Source organism: Filicampus tigris, chromosome 18 (genome assembly GCF_054856515.1).
Source record: "Filicampus tigris isolate MCC_2025a chromosome 18, RoL_Ftig_1.0, whole genome shotgun sequence".
Classification (NCBI taxonomy): Eukaryota; Metazoa; Chordata; class Actinopteri; order Syngnathiformes; family Syngnathidae; genus Filicampus; species Filicampus tigris.
This window is the reverse complement of record NC_141234.1, coordinates 2,562,283-2,579,327: the sequence shown is the minus strand read 5'-3', so window position 1 is coordinate 2,579,327 and position 17,045 is coordinate 2,562,283. Positions and strand designations below refer to the sequence as shown.

At 45.0% G+C, this 17,045-nt stretch overlaps 2 protein-coding genes across 2 annotated transcripts in view; both read left to right on the top strand.

Moving 5' to 3' along the window:
• Positions 1-11,081, top strand: part of pkhd1l1.1 (PKHD1 like 1, tandem duplicate 1) — a 30,803-nt gene extending 19,722 nt beyond the window's left edge. Inside the window, exons 50-74 of the mRNA XM_086013731.1 lie at positions 31-182; positions 270-423; positions 997-1,159; positions 1,229-1,317; positions 1,471-1,634; positions 1,724-1,972; positions 2,058-2,187; positions 2,544-2,717; positions 2,924-3,027; positions 3,112-3,232; positions 3,324-3,445; positions 3,740-3,830; positions 3,920-4,068; positions 4,264-4,386; positions 4,492-4,603; positions 5,399-5,515; positions 5,604-5,769; positions 6,317-6,549; positions 7,420-7,584; positions 8,488-8,645; positions 8,735-8,870; positions 9,218-9,559; positions 9,690-9,841; positions 9,912-10,058; positions 10,199-11,081. Coding sequence (XP_085869857.1) covers positions 31-182; positions 270-423; positions 997-1,159; positions 1,229-1,317; positions 1,471-1,634; positions 1,724-1,972; positions 2,058-2,187; positions 2,544-2,717; positions 2,924-3,027; positions 3,112-3,232; positions 3,324-3,445; positions 3,740-3,830; positions 3,920-4,068; positions 4,264-4,386; positions 4,492-4,603; positions 5,399-5,515; positions 5,604-5,769; positions 6,317-6,549; positions 7,420-7,584; positions 8,488-8,645; positions 8,735-8,870; positions 9,218-9,559; positions 9,690-9,841; positions 9,912-10,058; positions 10,199-10,585 — 4,100 coding nt within the window. The 3' untranslated portion in view covers positions 10,586-11,081. The remainder of the gene's footprint in view (positions 1-30; positions 183-269; positions 424-996; positions 1,160-1,228; positions 1,318-1,470; positions 1,635-1,723; positions 1,973-2,057; positions 2,188-2,543; positions 2,718-2,923; positions 3,028-3,111; positions 3,233-3,323; positions 3,446-3,739; positions 3,831-3,919; positions 4,069-4,263; positions 4,387-4,491; positions 4,604-5,398; positions 5,516-5,603; positions 5,770-6,316; positions 6,550-7,419; positions 7,585-8,487; positions 8,646-8,734; positions 8,871-9,217; positions 9,560-9,689; positions 9,842-9,911; positions 10,059-10,198) is intronic.
• Positions 11,082-11,287: 206 nt separating this feature from the next.
• gdf6b (growth differentiation factor 6b) lies at positions 11,288-15,977 on the top strand. Its single transcript, XM_086013736.1, has 2 exons — positions 11,288-11,860; positions 13,120-15,977. The coding sequence occupies exons 1-2, from the start codon at positions 11,608-11,610 to the stop codon at positions 13,986-13,988; spliced, it is 1,122 nt and encodes a 373-aa protein (XP_085869862.1). The 5' UTR covers positions 11,288-11,607; the 3' UTR covers positions 13,989-15,977.
• The last annotated feature ends 1,068 nt before the right edge of the window (positions 15,978-17,045 follow it).

Genomic DNA, 17,045 nt, shown 5'->3' with positions numbered 1-17,045 from the left:
AAAAATAATGTTTTATATATTTTTTCAAAGGCAACACAGTGATCCCCTACTTGAAGAAGCGGTTGACCCACAAGTTTGGCTGGATGGGCATACTGCCTTCAGGCCTCACGTACAAAACGCACTTTGATAAGGCCGACCAACTCACAAACATCAGCTACAGTGCAACTTTCTACGGCTTTGAGGTACACTTTTTTTCCCGGCGAAAAAAGGTCTGGCACGATGAGGACGCAGTGTTGTGCGTTGACTCACCAGCGTTCTCTGCCTTGCAGCCGGATCAATTTGTGATCATCCACCACAACTTCAGCCAGAATCCAAACATGGTCCAAATCCTGGACCGGAGGAATGCCTCGTCGATGCCGCTCAGCTTCGACGCGAACCACAACGGCGACTGGTACCTGGACAACAATGACCTCTTTTATATGGGTGAGGCCATCTTTTTTCTTTTATCCAGTCAAATGTAAACACCGGTGTACATATCCACTGGTCTTTAACATCTTAAGAGACCCGACATGTGACGAGGAAAATTTGCACATGTGCGTACTCGCAGCTCTTATTGAGCGTGACATACTGGAGAATACACTACGCACACAACGTCTGTCGTAGGGACAAACATGTCCCTCTAAACCAGGGGTCACCAACTCCGGTCCTCGAGGGCACCTGTCCGGCAGGTTTTCCATCCCTCCCTGCTGTAACACACCTCGTTAAAATGATCAGGATGGTTATCAGGCTTCTCAAGAGCTTGCTGATGAGCTGATTATTTGAACAGGTGTGTTACAGCAGGGAAGAGATGGAAAACCTGCAGGACAGGTGCCCTCGAGGACCGGAGTTGGTGACCCCTGCTCTAAACAGACTCCACACCACAGGATAATCTTTTGGAGGCATCTTATAATCAGGCCTCAGATAGCATTGATCACAAGTGAGGAATTTGACTCAAAATCCGACTGATCATCATGAGTGAGTGCCCCGCTTAAATCACCATTGCGTTCATTCATTCAGTGTCGGGGAAAACGAGCCAGCGCAAGCGGCGCAGCAGTGTGGATCGTTCCTCCGCGGATGTAGCGGTGAACTTCAAGGTCCACCGTTGCTTCTTCGACAACTGCGTCCCACCGCCGCCCGCCACCATCGCCCCGCTGCCCACCCATCGGCCTGACGACTTCATGTATGAGAACATTCAACACTCCCAAGCTCCGCGACGGTCATGATTTCAACGCGCCTGTATGCTTCACAGTCTGTGGTCCAACACATCGTTCTGGGAGGGCTCGGCTGAAAATGGCTTCAGCGTGCCAATGGATGGCGCCGATGTGCTCATCCCGTCGGGTAATGTTTCATTTGTGTTGAAATAGTTGCACATTCCAAAACTGACGGGAGTGACTCGCACTGGCGACCCTTGATGGGACAAGCCAACGTCAACACTCAGTTGGATTTGCGGTTGGCAATCCAAAGTGCAACAAGTCACTCGTCCATCCGCAGGAATGTGGGTGGTCTTGGACGGCAACACGCCTGCCCTCAACAAACTGATAATCATGGGAGTCCTGGAGGTCCCGCAACCGTCCAACAGCTCATCCAGTCGTCAGACGCGGACCGTGCCCCAGAACCGCACAGTCGTCATCAACGCTGTCTACATCTTTATTCAGGTAGGGGTCAAAGCTGCAGTCTCTCTTTTAAGAGAGACCCTCAAGAGGGTGCGGCGTGTTGATGGAAGCGATGCGTGCCCGTGTTGCAGGGCGGCAGGCTGTTGGCCGGCTGGGAGGATGAACCCTTCATTGGGGATCTGCACATCAGACTAAGGGGGAACCACAGCACCCCTGACTGGCCTCTGCCAAACGGACCCAATCAGGGATCCAAGGTACTGGGTGTGTTTGGCACCCTGGAGCTCTACGGACAACCGCACAGCGTGTATCACACCAAGCTCGCCGGCACGGCCGGCGCCGGGTCCAGCACGCTCACCTTGGTGGAGCCTGTCGACTGGAAGGTCCATCTCGTTTTTTATAAAAAATATATATCTATGTTTTCAGTTGGTTCGTATTTCATTTCTGTACATCTGCACGTGTGTACAGGCCGGAGACGAGGTGGTCATCTCCACCACCAGTTACAGCGTGTGGGAGACAGAAAAGCGAGAGATAGCCGTTGTGTCTGCCGACGGCCGCGTCCTCACCTTGAACCGTGCTCTGAGCCACACTCACATCGGTCAGTTGGCACGGAAACTCTTGAATCGGGATTATCCGCCTTTGACGGGGCACAGAAGTTGGGAAAAGGGACTCTTTGATTTTTGAAGATGGTTCAACTTTAATCCAAAATGCTTCTTCAGTTCTGTTTTAGGGGTGTTGTTTGTCTCTGGTGGGTGGTCCTGAGGGTTGTCATCTACAGACTTTTTAAAGGCTTGCATACTCGCTCCTCCAAAAGTATTGAAACAATTACAGTGGATCAATGCCCTTGTTTCATGTGGACACAAGTGTTAGAATAGCTTAGATTTGTTCCCCATGTGGAAATTATATTATTTACCGCTGAATGTCTACGCTCAGATTTGGGTTTTGCCTTTCCAGGTGAGAGTCACTCCATCGAGGGAACGTCGCGGTCCTATAAGCTGGCAGCAGAAGTCGGCCTGCTGAGCAGAAATATCAAGATCGTTGGCGACGAATACGCCGACATGATGGCCGAATCGTTTGGCGCCCGATTGCTGGTCGGCGCCTTCTTCTCGGAAGGGATCGACTACAGAGGTAAGAAGGGGAAAAAAGTGCCAGTGTGGCATAAAGGCATTGGGACACATTCAACCGTCATCATGGTGGACTTGTCTTTTTTATATACGTTAGCCTCCAGTTCTTAGGTTTGGGATTCTTGAAAAAGTAATGTCTTAAGAAAAACTTGAGTTGGTTGATTCATTGATTGCGTGAAAAACGTGTCCCAAAACCTTTTGCTCTTCTAGGCAAGGCTCAACTCCGGAATGTAGAGTTCTTCCAGTCTGGTCAGGAAGGCTGGACTGATGAGTACGACCCGCGATATTCGGTAGCCTTCTTAGGCCTGAGGCGGGTATGTCCCAATTGTGTCCGCTCAATTGTTGTTCGATTGGGTACAGCTGCTGAGCAGATTTAAGGGGTCTCTGGTGTCTTCCAGGCCAATGACTCGTCTATTCAGGGCTGCTCCTTCCACAGCGGCTTCTCGCCGGCCATCGGCGTGTTTGAAACGGACGACTTGGCTATCGACGACAACGTCATCCACCACACCGTAGGCGACGGTAAACGAACACTTCATTTTATTTAGTTGAGCTGCTTTGTCAAAAAAAAAAAAAAGACAAAGTCTAAAGGTCTGTCATGGTGGTGGTCCAGGGATCAGAGTGTGGGGCAACAGGATCACGTTAAGGAGGAACCTGGTCACCATGACCCTGTGGCCCGGATCATACCAGGACAGAAGGGAGGAATTCAACTATGACTGGAGTGCCGCCTTCAAGGTCGGTCCAAAATGTCAAATCACTTTTTCCCATGAAAGTGAATACATTCGTAACTCAGTCACTAGCAGACATTTTCAGACCCTAACGTTTGAAAAAAATTGAAAAAATATAAATAACTTCTGGGGATTGATTGCCTGGACTGTGAAAAGACGAATAAATATGTTCTTGGCATTGAATGAGTTAAAACCTTTATTAACTATACGGGTACGGGGATAGATTAGTGGTGGTATTTTTTTTTTTAGAAATCCAAAGAAAAAGCCAGCATTTCCTACTTTTTCTTATTTTGGGCGTCAGGTGAATGAGGGGACGGACGTGGTGATGCAGCACAACATTGCGGCGGGCTACGAGCGAGTCGCGTTCCGCATTGATGGCGAGCCGTGTCTGGGTAAGGCCCTTGTTTTATTTATTTTTTTACCTTTTCAAAATACATTTTAAAAACAAACAACCTCTGAGAGGTGATGCGATCTCGTGCAGGTGCCTTCAACGGGAACGAAGCGTGGTCTCACAACGAGGCTCACGGCGGCCTCTACGGCGTCTTCATGAACCGCGACGGGCTGTCCGGGTGCTCGCTAATCCGCAACTTCTTCGTCTGGAGGAACTTTGACTACGGAATCTACTTCCAGGTAGGAACTCGTCACCTCGTGTTATTGTTATAGTTTATTTTGATTTGAGTGATTAGCATTTGTCTTGTATTAACTGAGTCACTTTGAATCAAAGTGGGCTAACTCCACCTTAATCATTTGGCAGTGGTGGAGATTTGAAATTTTATGGCGACAACAAAATCTGGGTTATTTATCATGCTCCTTAATCCCTTCCAGACCATCATGAGCATCACTGTGTCCAACGTGACATTGGTGGACAACGGCATGGGCATCATGCCCATGATCTTCGAACCGCCCTCTCTGTCCCACCAGTATGCTGATAAGAAAGTCCGGGTTGAGGTAAGAAGTCAACACCACCTGTCTTTTTCTTATTATGTTTTTTTAAATAAATACACGATAAACTCGCCACACCTTTTCTTACTTTCTGTGGGTTTTTTTTCCTAGAATGCTGTGGTTGTTGGCGGAAGTCCCCACTTCAACTGCTCCCACACACTGGACGCCAACGACTTTAACACAATCAGTAGCGACTTCCATCGAGCGCCTAGGCCCGTCAATGGTAAGAAATTATACCCTCAAATTAATTTCATTCAAGAATTGAATGTGTACATTCAATTAGTTAATTACATATTTTTTAAATTCCATTCAATTAATTTTTTTAAAACATCTGAACTAAATTAAATTTGTAAATGAAGTTACAATGGTGAACTCAGTTCCATCTGGAAATTGGAATCAATGTATAAATGTGATGAAATAAAAAATATGAACTCAATTAGAAATCAATAAACTTGTAAACTCAATTTGCAAAATGTATTTGTAAATTAATTTAACATATTACATTAATTTGTACAGGTAAATTAAAAGATACAATTAGTGAATAAAATGTCTTCACATTTCGAAATTAAATGTTTTAATATTATTAAATATAACAACTAAATTAAAGAATAACATTAAATGCGTAAATTAAATGTGTGAATTGAATTGAATTAGTACATTAAATTCATACAAAAAATGAAATGATTAAATTAGTAAATTAAATTCAGAAAAATGCATTCCTGTCTAAATATGTAAATTCAATGAAATATGTTAATTGAATTGTTACATTTGATTGAATTTATTTATAAAAGGACATTTAATTTGAATCAAATACATGAGGTACATTCAAAAAAATGACAATATTGTTTTATAAAATTGGAGTATTAGAGGAGTATATTCAAGTTGAAAATTCAATTCAATTAGTACATTTTATGTCCAGTTAAAGTAAATGATTAAATTAGCAAATAACAGAAGTAAAATAAATGACATATGTCAAACAAATAAATACATTATTTTTCCTGTTTGCGCTTGCGTCCAGGTGGCAGATCGGGAATCTGCTGGCCGTCTTTTGCGTCGGCCCACAACAGCGCTCCAGTGAAGCCTTTTCCCGGCAACATCAACTACAACGCCATCAAGGGCCTGATGGAAGTGGCCGGTGAGTTGCACAAACTTGACGCGTTCCCGGAGTCGACCCTCACAAGACTGTCGCCTCTCACAACCCCCCCCCCCCCCCCCCATTCCAGACTCGACATTCGTGGGGTTCCGCAGCTTGTGCTCGGGCCAGACCAACGTGATGTTCATGAGCAACCCTTTCAACGAGGACCTACAGCACCCCATGCACGTTTGGAACTTGACCATCGTCAACAGCACCGAGGACGCCCGCGTCTTCATACACAGACCCGACGTCAGGTAAAAAAAAAAAAAAGAAAATAATCATTAAAAAAAATATGCTTCTGTCAACATGGTGGCTGGGAGGAATCTCTGGAGGCTTTTTTAGTTGTTCAAGCATTTTTGTCAACACCTTCTGCCTCTTTTATTCAGATTTTGGGGTTTATGTTTTATACATAAAGTATTATTATTATTATTATTATTATTATATTGAAAATAAAAATGTTTTTTTTTTTTTACATTTTCTTATATTTCTTTATTTTAATTTTATTTTTAATATTTTCTTTTTTTTCCTGTTTTTAATTGTGTATTAGAATTTCTTACATTTCATTCATATATTTTTTCCTTTATTTAACTTTTGGTGACTTTTTTTCCCCCAAAATGATTTGTTTGTCTATGATCTATGTTTCTTTCTTTATTTATTTTTTGGTCATTATTACAATTGCTCTGTTTTCTTTTTTCAAAGTCTGTGTCTGTCTATGATATTATTTTCGGGACTATTAGTTTCACGATCATATTTTCAGTTTATGTTCAATGTTAAGTTGTGACGTTTGTATGCGTGTATCAGCAAAGCGAACCCGGCCGACTGTGTGGACATGGACTGCGACGGGAAGAAAAAGACTTTGCTGCGCGATCAGGACGGGTCCTTGCTGTCAACCGTGGGCAGCGTGGTGCCGCAGTCCGAGTTCGAATGGGACGGGGACCCCAGGAGGGGGCTGGGTGACTACCGCATCCCCAAGGCCATGTTGACCCACCCCAACGGCTCCCGCATCCCCGTGGAGCAGATCGCCCCGAATAAAGGTAAACCGCTGGGCAAGGTCCTCACCGCGCATGGCGTGTAAAACTGTCATTTCGTTTGGGAATTCAGTCAGTTTATGAACATTTTCAAAGGAATTAAATCAGACGTATGACTTTGATTGTATTTGTAAATCGAATGAGGTATGTAAACTCATTTAGAAAATTATATTACATTTGTAAATGAAAGGGGTATGCTCAATTCATTTAGTAAGTAACTCAGAAAATTCAATTCAATTTGTAAATTATATCTTTGAATTAAATCAAACACTTAGTTCAATTTGTGAACTAAATTATAATTCTTTGATATGAATTAAGAGTCAATTATTAAAGCGGAAGTCAACCCACACATATTTTTTTTCAAGAATATGTTCCCAGCAGGAACCGCTAGTTGAAAAAAGGCATTCTGGTAAATATTGCGTTTATGGAATAAGTGTTAATCCACTCGTTTTTAGCCATCTCCGGGGGCGGCCATTTTGTCTTCTGTCGACTGAAAATGACATCACAACTGCTCACAACGACCAATCACGGCTCTGATTCAGAAAACAGGTCAACTGTGATTGGTCGTTTCAGTCGATAGAAGACAAAATGGCCAACCCCGGAGATGGCTAAAAAGGAGTGCATTTTACAGCTTAATTTTTATTCCACAAACATGAAATTAATCAGAATGCCGTGTTTCAACTAAAGGGCCTGCTGGGAATATATTCTTGAAAAAAATATGTTTGGGTTGACTTCCGCTTTAAATACAATTTATAAATTTGTGAAAGTACTGCAGTTATATTAAAATGTAAATGAATAATAAATTACGAATGTAAGTTAAATGTGTGAATTGAATGAAATCAACTGCATGCGTTGCGGCGTCTTGTACGTCGTCAGGCGTGATCCGATCCAACTGCACGTACGTGAGCGCCTGGCAGGCGTACGAATGTTCCGCACTCAACTACAGGATGCTCGTCATCGAAAGTCTGGACGCCGACACGGAGACCCGACGTCTGAGCCCGGTGGCGGTGCTGAGCGAAGGCTACGTCGACCTCATCAACGGTACGAGCGCCGCGACATTCACGTCCCCACACCCTGTTCAAATAACATTTTGTTGTGATGAAAGGGAAAAATGAGACCAAGCTAAATCAGTTCAATGTGACCTTTGAACTATACATCTCGATTGGAAAAAAATTACATCTTTGAGAGGGGATGCGATTAATCAAAGCGTTACTTCACCCAGTCAAATAATAAGATTTGAGTTACTCAGCAAAGTCACAAAATGTTACAGCATTGCGATTAATTTCTATCCCTCACCCTAATCTGACAGCAGCGGCAATCGCTGCAGGCGAAATAATTGAAACTGCTAACGGGTTCTGGACAAACACCCAGAATGCATTGCGCCCCTCCCGTGAGAGTTAGCCAGGTACATTTCGATGACGTTAACTCTAGTCTTCATTTACAAAGACTCCGATCTAATAATAACGAACATTAATATTTAGAGACCTGTCTCACCGGACTGTTGCACAAGTGTGCACACCCTGTCGGCTGTTGAGAACAATTCAACCCCTTGTTATTTTTTCCCCCCTGACATGCTTTCACCAAATTTTAATTTACTGTTACTTTTTTTCATTTCTAGGGTTTGCTTTTTTTTCCTTTTTTACTTTACACTTTTCACACTTTTACACCCAATCAAATTCAAGCTCTCATTAAATTAAATATTTAGTTTCCCCCCCCCCACACTTACTTTCACTTTGCTTTAGTGACATAGTTATTCAGTTACTGTCAGTTCAGTGGCTGCCTTCGCAATGAACCAATCACATTCAAACTCAACTGAAATGGGAGTCATCACGCACCTGCCACCTCAAAGTGCTTCCGCTTAACCTCCGATAAAGTTCAGCTGTTCCACTTGATTCACAGGAATGCAGATGTTTCCCCATCGTCATAAATTGTGTGTGCGTCCAGGCCCCCAGGACCACGGCTGGTGTTCAGGATACACGTGTCAGAAGCGGGTCTCCCTCTTCCACAGCATCGTGGCCACGGGACGCGCTGTGGACGTTTTCTTCACGAGCAGCAGTCCTCAGAAGCTGCGCCTGATGATGATCAACGCCGAGGAGGGCGAGGTCGGACTGCATTAATAAATCAATCGATAAATAGATCATGTTGTCAATGTGTTTGACGATGGCCTCGCTTGTTGCTGGGTTCCACGCAGAGTGTGCTGGTGTCCGTCTTCTACTCCAAGCCGCAGCAGATGGACGTGTACGTCGGCAACCAGCTGGTGGCGCCCACCAACGCCGAGTGGAACGATGACAACACCGACTTCACCCTCAAGGAGCCCACCTACGACGGTACGAAACATCAAATGATGCCCCTTTTGGTGGCCACCAGGGGGAAGTATGATGATTACAGACCTAATGCACATTGTTTCAATAATGAAACTGGAGATTAGTTTTTAGTGATATTAGTTTTCGCAGAGGATAAAGAATATATGCCTGTGGCTTTTGTTATATTGTTTGTCTACATGTGTTTGTTGTTGTTGTAGAAGTTATTCAAAGGATTATATAGTGCAATATTGATGCTAATTTCATTAGCCTGTCTATGGTGTTTCCTATTATGTCAAGTGTTTAAGATAGCAGACTTGGCATCTTTCTTGTCACCTGAATGAGTTGTTGATATATCCCTGTTTTGCCTGCAGGTGAATACGTCCCGGAGCTCAACGGCTCCACGCCGGGCTCCAACTTCTTTGATCAGAACTCCAAGATGGTGAAGGTCCTGCTGAGAGGATCGGAGCCGGTGGAGATCCGGATGTCGCCCAAGCTCTTCATCTCCTTCAACCTGCCCACCATGACCGAGGACCAGTTCTTCAGCGAGAATCTGGTCCGCAACCTGGCCGCCTTCTTCAAGGTCCCGTCCAACATGATCCGGGTCACCAGGATCATCCGGGAGGACTCCAGGCGGCGGAAGAGGTCCACGGGCCTGACGGTGGAGGTGGAGATCAAGAAGCCGCCGGTCCAGCAGGTCTCCAACACCACCGATGGTGAGATACGGATCACGGTGGACTAGTGGCTAGCATGTCTGCCTGATAGTTTTGAGGTTCTGGGTTTGAATCCCGTGGGTTTTTTTTTTCCCGGGTCCTCAGTTAACATTCCTGCTTTTGTCCTCCGCAGGCGAGGAGGACTTCAAGCTATTGCAGAACATCGCCGACAATTTGGGTCAGGCAGCCGTCTCGGGCAACCTCAGTCAGTCCATCGGCTTCAATGTCTCGTCGGTGGGAGTGGTTGCGCCCCCGCCTCCGTCTTCGGACCCCCGCTGGGAGGAAGTAAGACCGGAATCACTGTCGGTGACAAAAAAAACAGGAAGGGAATTCATACCTTGGCTTTGGCGTGCAGGAGGCCTCCGAGGAGGCGACGAGAGAGGAGCCGGAGGTAAGCCGGGTGTCCAGCGTGGAGAAGCTGTTACTGGTGCAGGAGCCCGTTGCGGGTCACTACGTGGGGCCGCTGGTGCAGCAGCCAAGCCTCATGGCCGTGGACCAACAGGTGAGCAGATACACGGATAGTTACTGTACAGCCCCAAAAAAAAATAATATACAAAATTTAAGCAGCAATTCTTTCACATACCACTAGAGGGAACTCTTACATTTTGCGACTCACCACTCCATACAATTTTGCCGCCCCAGGGCGACTGCGTGTCAGTGGGCGTGACCACCATGACGGTGACGGCCAGCCTGAAGGACTCCAGCGGCGCCAGCGTGGACGGTCTGGAAGGCAACGCCACCATCTTGTTCCGCTCCTGCTGGGCCAACTTCAGCGACCTGTCGGTGGTCAACAGCGGCGACAACCTCACCATGGTGTTCGCCCTGAACGACTGGAGCGCCCGCTCGCAGGAATTCAGCGTGCGGGAGACCCCCGCCCCCACCCCGACCCCCTTCGTCAACGTCACACGGGCCTCCACGCCCGACGACAGCGTGTTCGCCACAGGCGGCGCCGTCGTGCCCGGGAGCTTGTGCCTGGTGAGCGTCATCTACACCTTCGCCTGCTGCACCGACGACTTGCCCATTTGTTAGGGGGCGCTCTCCAGTAGCCACCTGCAGGGACATAAATGTGCCAGGTTAATCCAGCCATCCATTTTCTATGTGAATGTGTATTTAATAATAATGATTTGGGTTGATATACTCCTGAAAGCATGTTTTTCCTATTTTTCTCCCACCCATTATTTTGACATGCTTCATATCGCAAATGTCTCGTTATTAATAAAGTCGATGATGCTTTACATTCATTTTCAGCATGTCAATTCCAAAATTGAAGAATTGGGGGGTGCAATATAAAAACTTCAAATGACCAGTCGGGCAGCTAATTGCAAGACACATAAACATAAACAAATATTCCAGAATTGTCTCGCCAAAGGTCAGATGGACTCATTAAAAACTCAAAATTGTCTATAGGTGAGAATGTGATTGTGAATAATGTTTTTATTTTGCCTACATGTGCTTTGTCAGTGCCTGGTAACCAGTCAAGCTACACTGTATAAAAATAAATAAATAAACATTTTGTGTGAACAAACTTTGAAGTTGGCATATTCAACTAAACGTTTCATGTTTTTCTGCTGTGAAAGTTTTTCCAACTTAAATGTTTCAGGCCAAAAAGGTTTCCTCACGACTCTCGCCGCAAATTAGCTTAATTATTGAAGAGCCGCTTCCGTGCTCTGTCCATGGTACTGGAGGACGTCTCCTGTGGCGCTTTGCGTGCGTTCTTTTGCGCGCCACTAGAGGGCAGGACCGCTCCATGGCAACTTCCGCACACCATCGCACAGCGACTGCAGGCAGAGCAACACAACTGAGCATCAAAAGTCACTATCCGCGCAAAAGAAAGAAAGAACGAAAGAGAGACATCTTTTCAGCTCCCTCGGCAGGGGAGGAGTGACTGTATACATGGGACTCCCACAAAGGCTTTTACAGCCTTGATTTGGGAGGGGGGCGCGGCGTTTAACACTTCACTTTGCCTGTCTTGACGCACCGCGCGCACTTTCTCTGCGTGGACGCGAAATTGCGTGTGTGGCACCCCCACGCCCCCTCGTCCGAGGGCCCCCATGGACGTCTCTCTCGTGGCCGCTCTGTGCGGGGCTCTGGTGTTTGCCTGGCGGCTGCCCCCCGGCCGGCCGCTCGCCCACTCGCAGGCGGAGGCGGGCCGGTACTTGAAGGGGCTCCGCGTGGAGCCCCACGACTACATGGTGTCCATCTACAAGACCTTCTCCACGGCCGAGAAGTTGGGACTCAACGCCAGCTTCTTCAAGTCCTCCAAGGCGGCCAACACCATCGCCAGTTTTGTGGACCACGGACAAGGTACAGCACAGCACTAATTGCAACACATTTCGTACGGTGACATAGGTTGTGTGTGCGTGTGTGTGTGTGTGTGGCGTTTTTTAAGTTCGTTTTTGTGATGTGCGTGTTTTTTTTGTGTGGACAATTAGTTTTGTTTCTTCTTGTTTTTGTGTGTTTTGTGAGTATGTTGTGCTTTTGTTGTGTTTGTTTTTTTGTTGGACAATTTATATTGTTTTTGTGTATTGGTATTTTGTTTTGTGATCTCGTTTTCTTTTGTGCACAGTAATGTTTGCTTCTGTTTGTTCTTGATTTTGACTATAGGTTTTGTATTTTCTTGTGGTGGTTTTTGTGTTGTTGTTTTTGTCTCTTTGGTAGACAATTTGTTTTGTGCTTTATTTTGTTTTTGTGATGTCTGTCACAGCTACTTTTTTGTTTGATCCTGTTTTTTGGTGTACATTTTGTTATTCGTGTTATTATTTACAAAGACTGTGTGTGTGTTTTTTAGTGTCTTTATTTTTTGGGAGGACAGTTTGCTCTATTGGGTTATTCTTGTTTTTCATGGGTTATGTGAGTTTTTTTAGTAGTGATTTTGTTTTCTTTGTTTTTGGTTATTTGTTGGACATTTTGTTTGCTGTTGCTTATATCTTATTTTTTGGTTTTGGTTTTCATGGACAATTGACAAGGTATGTGCACAAAAATTCAGTCCGTTTGTGTGCTTGTTTTATGGTGTATTTTTTTGTTTATGATGTTTGTGTTTTTTTGTGGACAATTAGTTTAGTTTATTTTTTTTAGCATGTTTTTTAGTAGATTTTGTGTTTTTGCTGTTATTGGACAGCGTGTGCATGGATCATCTCTCACATAATTCTCTTTTTTGTGTTTATGTTGGTAGACAATTTTCTTGGTTTTTTTTCGGTGTTTTTGTTTGGTGGACATCTGACAAGGTACAATCTCAAAATGACAATGTTTCATATGCATTGTTTTTTAGTGTAACGTTTATTCTGATTTTTGTTTGTTCTTGTTTTAAGTGTTTTTATTGATTGTCGCCAATGGACAATACCTTGCATATCTAATCTAAAAAGAATTATATGATATTGCATGTGTGAAATAATTTTGTTGTTTTCTTTGCTTTATTTTGTTTTCAGTGGTTTGTGTGTGTTTTGTTTTATCAAAATTGTTTCATCTGTTTTTGTTTGTTCTTGTTATGTTATTTTGGGTGCATTTTTTTTTTTGCACAATAACTCACATGGATGTTGTTTTGATTGTGCTTTGTCTTTCCTCAGACGAGCTGCTGCTTTCTCCTCTCAGGAGGCAACGTTACCTCTTCGACGTGTCCGCCCTCTCGGAAAAAGCCGAGGTCCTGGGAGCTGAACTGAGGCTCTACACCAAATTGTCCGGCGACCTCGGCCTGTCAGAGCCAGTGGAGCTTCGTCTACTCTCGTGCCAGGACCGGCGGCCCCTGGACTCCAAAACCCTGGATCTGCAGGAATGGTCCAGACCCCGATGGGAGGTCTTGGACGTGTGGGAGCTGTTCAAAGAATGGAAGCAACAGGAGGAGAGCGTCGGTAAGTCCTTCTGCCTGGAGCTCACAGCCAAGTCGGACAACTCCGAGAGGGAGCTGGATCTGACCCTGCTGGGTCTGCACCGGCATGCTAGGCCCCGGCAGAAGAAGGCCATCCTGGTGGTCTTCACCAGATCCAAGCGGAGACAGACGCTCTTCGGCGAGAGGCGGGAGGGTCGAGCCAAAAACCGTGCCCCCGGGTTCAAATCCGGCCGCAGCAGGCGGACGGCGGCGTCCAGGAGCCGCCACGGGAAACGTCACGGTAGGAGGTCCAGGTCCAGGTGCAGTAAGAAACCGCTACGGGTCAACTTCCGCGAGCTGGGCTGGGACGACTGGATCATCGCCCCGCTAGACTACGAGGCGTTCCACTGCGAGGGCGTGTGCGATTTCCCGCTGCGCTCGCACTTGGAGCCCACCAACCACGCCATCATCCAGACCCTGATGAACTCCATGAACCCGGGACACATGCCGCCCAGCTGCTGCGCTCCGGCCAAGCTCAGCCCCATCAGCATCCTCTACATCGACTCAGGCAACAACGTGGTCTACAAGCAGTATGAGGACATGGTGGTCGAGGCGTGCGGCTGCAGGTAGGACGTCGAACCCTGGACCCTCGGCGGCTTTGAAATCCTGAAAGGCCTGAAGTGGACTTAGTCTCAGTGATGAGTACATGGTTAATACCTCATACCAGATGTTCTGCATTCTTCTTGATCCATAAATCCACCATGAAAACTCCTGACCATCCGGGTACCTAAAAGTTTCCGAATTGACTGAACCTAATTTAACTGGAATTTTACTAAAACAGTAAATTAACACGATGATCTATTTTAGTCTGTCGTTGTTGTGGTTCTCATTGAGATACCGGTTCCACAGCATGATTATTGCACAGGTGTGTCTTGAAAATGGCCACTTGAAAATGTGCAGCTGCACCGAGCAACGCGGTCCATGTACGGGGTTTTTGGTTGATGCTCGAAGTAAATGATGGGCACGGCAAATACTGTCTGCTTTCCTGACCCTCTGGATACCTCCAATACAATAAAACTGCAGATTTTTCAGTGGCCTTTTATTGTGGGCAGCCAAAGGCACACCTGTGCAATAATCCATCCATCCCACCATTTTCAACAAGTGGTGTTGGAACCTATGCCAGCTGACTTTTGGGCAAAAGTAAATAATCCATCATCGAAATTGGACGAGCTAACACCGATTTAGACAAAAGCAAGGTAAAGTCACTCAACATAAATAAGCGAAAATAAAATATCAATCATTCATTTCAAGCCATTAAACATTAAAAGGGGTCAAATTGGTGCCGAAGATAAGAAGAGTGTTTAAAGGATTATTTATGTGGGGGCCACAAGACTGTCGACCTGTGCCAAGGCCGAGCATTCCTAATTTGGATTAGCACTGAATGGAACACCTTCCTGAGCAAAAACCTGCTTCAAAGTGCAATGTTTGCCATAAGGAGTCTCACTGTCAATAAGGCCTGTGTCGTAAAAATGTTCAGAATATTGACTCACTTACAAATGCAGCTCAAGTAAGAAAAACCTCTTGCTTAAACCAATTGTTTCAAATGTTGAGCAGAAAAGGGCTGCTTTGAAAATGTGGTTTGTGTGGTACAGCTAAATAAAAAACAACAAAAAGTAATAAAAAGCGACTTGTTGGAGGTAGCTGGTCCTCAACCAAACAGCATAGCTTAGCATTAAGACCGGATATGGTTAGCATTTAGCATATAGCACTCTTTGATACATGTACAGGCAGCACTCCCACAAGTCATCCATCTTGTTCAACAAAACCCTTACTAGGATCATTTGGGGGGGAAGTGTACAAAAACTAAACAAAAAAATAACTAGAAACATTTCGAGGTTCTTGTTTAAACTCCTTGGCCCGGAGGAGTCAACCAACTAGCGTAGCTTAGCATGCAGGTCAGCAGTTAGCCTTTAACATTGTTTACCACATGCAGCACTCCTTTAGTAAAAAGAAAAAAAAAAAAGCACTTTTTAAAAATACATTATAAATGCATATATTTCATTTAATACACGTTTTATTTAAAGCCAATTAATACAAATGATACTCCATCTTTTATCTTAATTGCATTAATCAATAAAATATATGTTGTAGAACTAATAACACCTTTGCTATTTTGCAGTTCTGCAGCCAATGAAATGTCATAATTCTTATAGTATAGAGTGCAAATATGCAAATATTTCAACGCATGTTCTTAAATTTTGACGTATGTTGTTTTTTTCGGATGCACTGATGTTAAAAAAGTACCGCATGTAAATATTTGATGTGCAAATGATGATAATTTATGTTTGTTTTGAGTAAGTTATTGCGAACGCATGCCGGATGTTTTCGTCACACACATGCTGTCAGATAACAGCACGTCTGTCTTAAAATGATCATTTCAGGCTTAAGAGTTATATATTGTGCTTTCTCTTCCATTTGCTTTTATATTTACAGAATATTGTATATTATTGATTTGTTTCCTCAATGGCAATGATTTGAAATTACTCAACTCAATAATTATATTCATATGAAATGTAACCCAAGAGATCTAGAGTAAGAATTAAAGCATAAGAAAACATGTCCAAGTTTCAATGTCTATTGTCTAATTTACCATTTTTGGGATGAAATCATAACTTTCATGAAAACAACAACAAGGGGCCCTGGGATAGACCCCTGAGGGACGTCTTATGAGTTTAGCACTACAGTACAGTAGGCCAAACTGGTCTGCATGGACGGAACTCTTACTGTCTTGTGTCAAAAAGGCCCGCGGGGTCAAGAGGGGGTCAGCAGACAAGTGGTCCCGTTGCCACCTTCCCTGGGTGGCCTCGGTGTGTGTGCGTGTGTCGGCTAATACTGGACAAACAATTTGCCGTAGGGATGCAATGGGTGACCCCTCTTTAGTCTACAGTGGGACAATGGTGGAGGAAGATCCCGACATCAGATTAAGGCTGGCTTCTCCATCCGGGGTTCAAAGTTCAAGTCGCCTATTGTCTGCGTTTCATTGGGTGGGGGGTGTCACTAAACAACCCCGAAAAGGCTGGAATGGAATGCCAATGACAAGGTGAGATATAAAAAAAAAGGAGGGGACAAAAGAGCGGAATGCGACGTCTCCATAGCGGCCCTCGCGGAGGCGTTCCCGCTCTCGAGAAGATTTGCGGCGAGATGGAGCGACGTACAAAGACGCACGGAATGGGGCTTTTATTATCAGCATGGAAGCGACGTAAAAGGCCTCGCACATGTGGACAAAGACGAGGCGGGAAAAGGAATTTCAATCTGGAATGAGACACCGGAGAGCAAGAAGACTGGACAGGAGATGCTGCGGCAGCGTGAGAAAAAGCCCCGAAATAGGCTCACCTGACACAAAATTAGGTACACCGGTTTTTCGCACTTGTCTATTAAAATGCGAGTCTCGCCTGGGGAAACTAGAAGCAGCAGCCTGAAGAAAAATGTATCTTAAACCTGCAGGTGTACAGAATAAAGAGTGATGGGAGGAAGTCTCACTCACACCCAAACTCTCACTTCATAAAGGGATTGGGGTGTAACATCAAAAACAATAAGGGGCTCCAGGATAGAGCCCTGAGGGACGTTTTATGGGGTTAGCACATTAACAATGAAAGCTAATGCAAAAAGAGTGTGTGAAGGCATCGC

What these genes read in the sequence shown, in the direction of transcription:
- gdf6b (XM_086013736.1), top strand. Translation starts at nt 11,608, where the DNA reads ATGGACGTCTCTCTCGTGGCCGCTCTGTGCGGGGCTCTGGTGTTTGCC. An exon ending in TTTTGTGGACCACGGACAAG is followed by an intron (nt 11,861 to 13,119) that starts GTACAGCACAGC and finishes GTCTTTCCTCAG; the next exon opens with ACGAGCTGCTGCTTTCTCCT.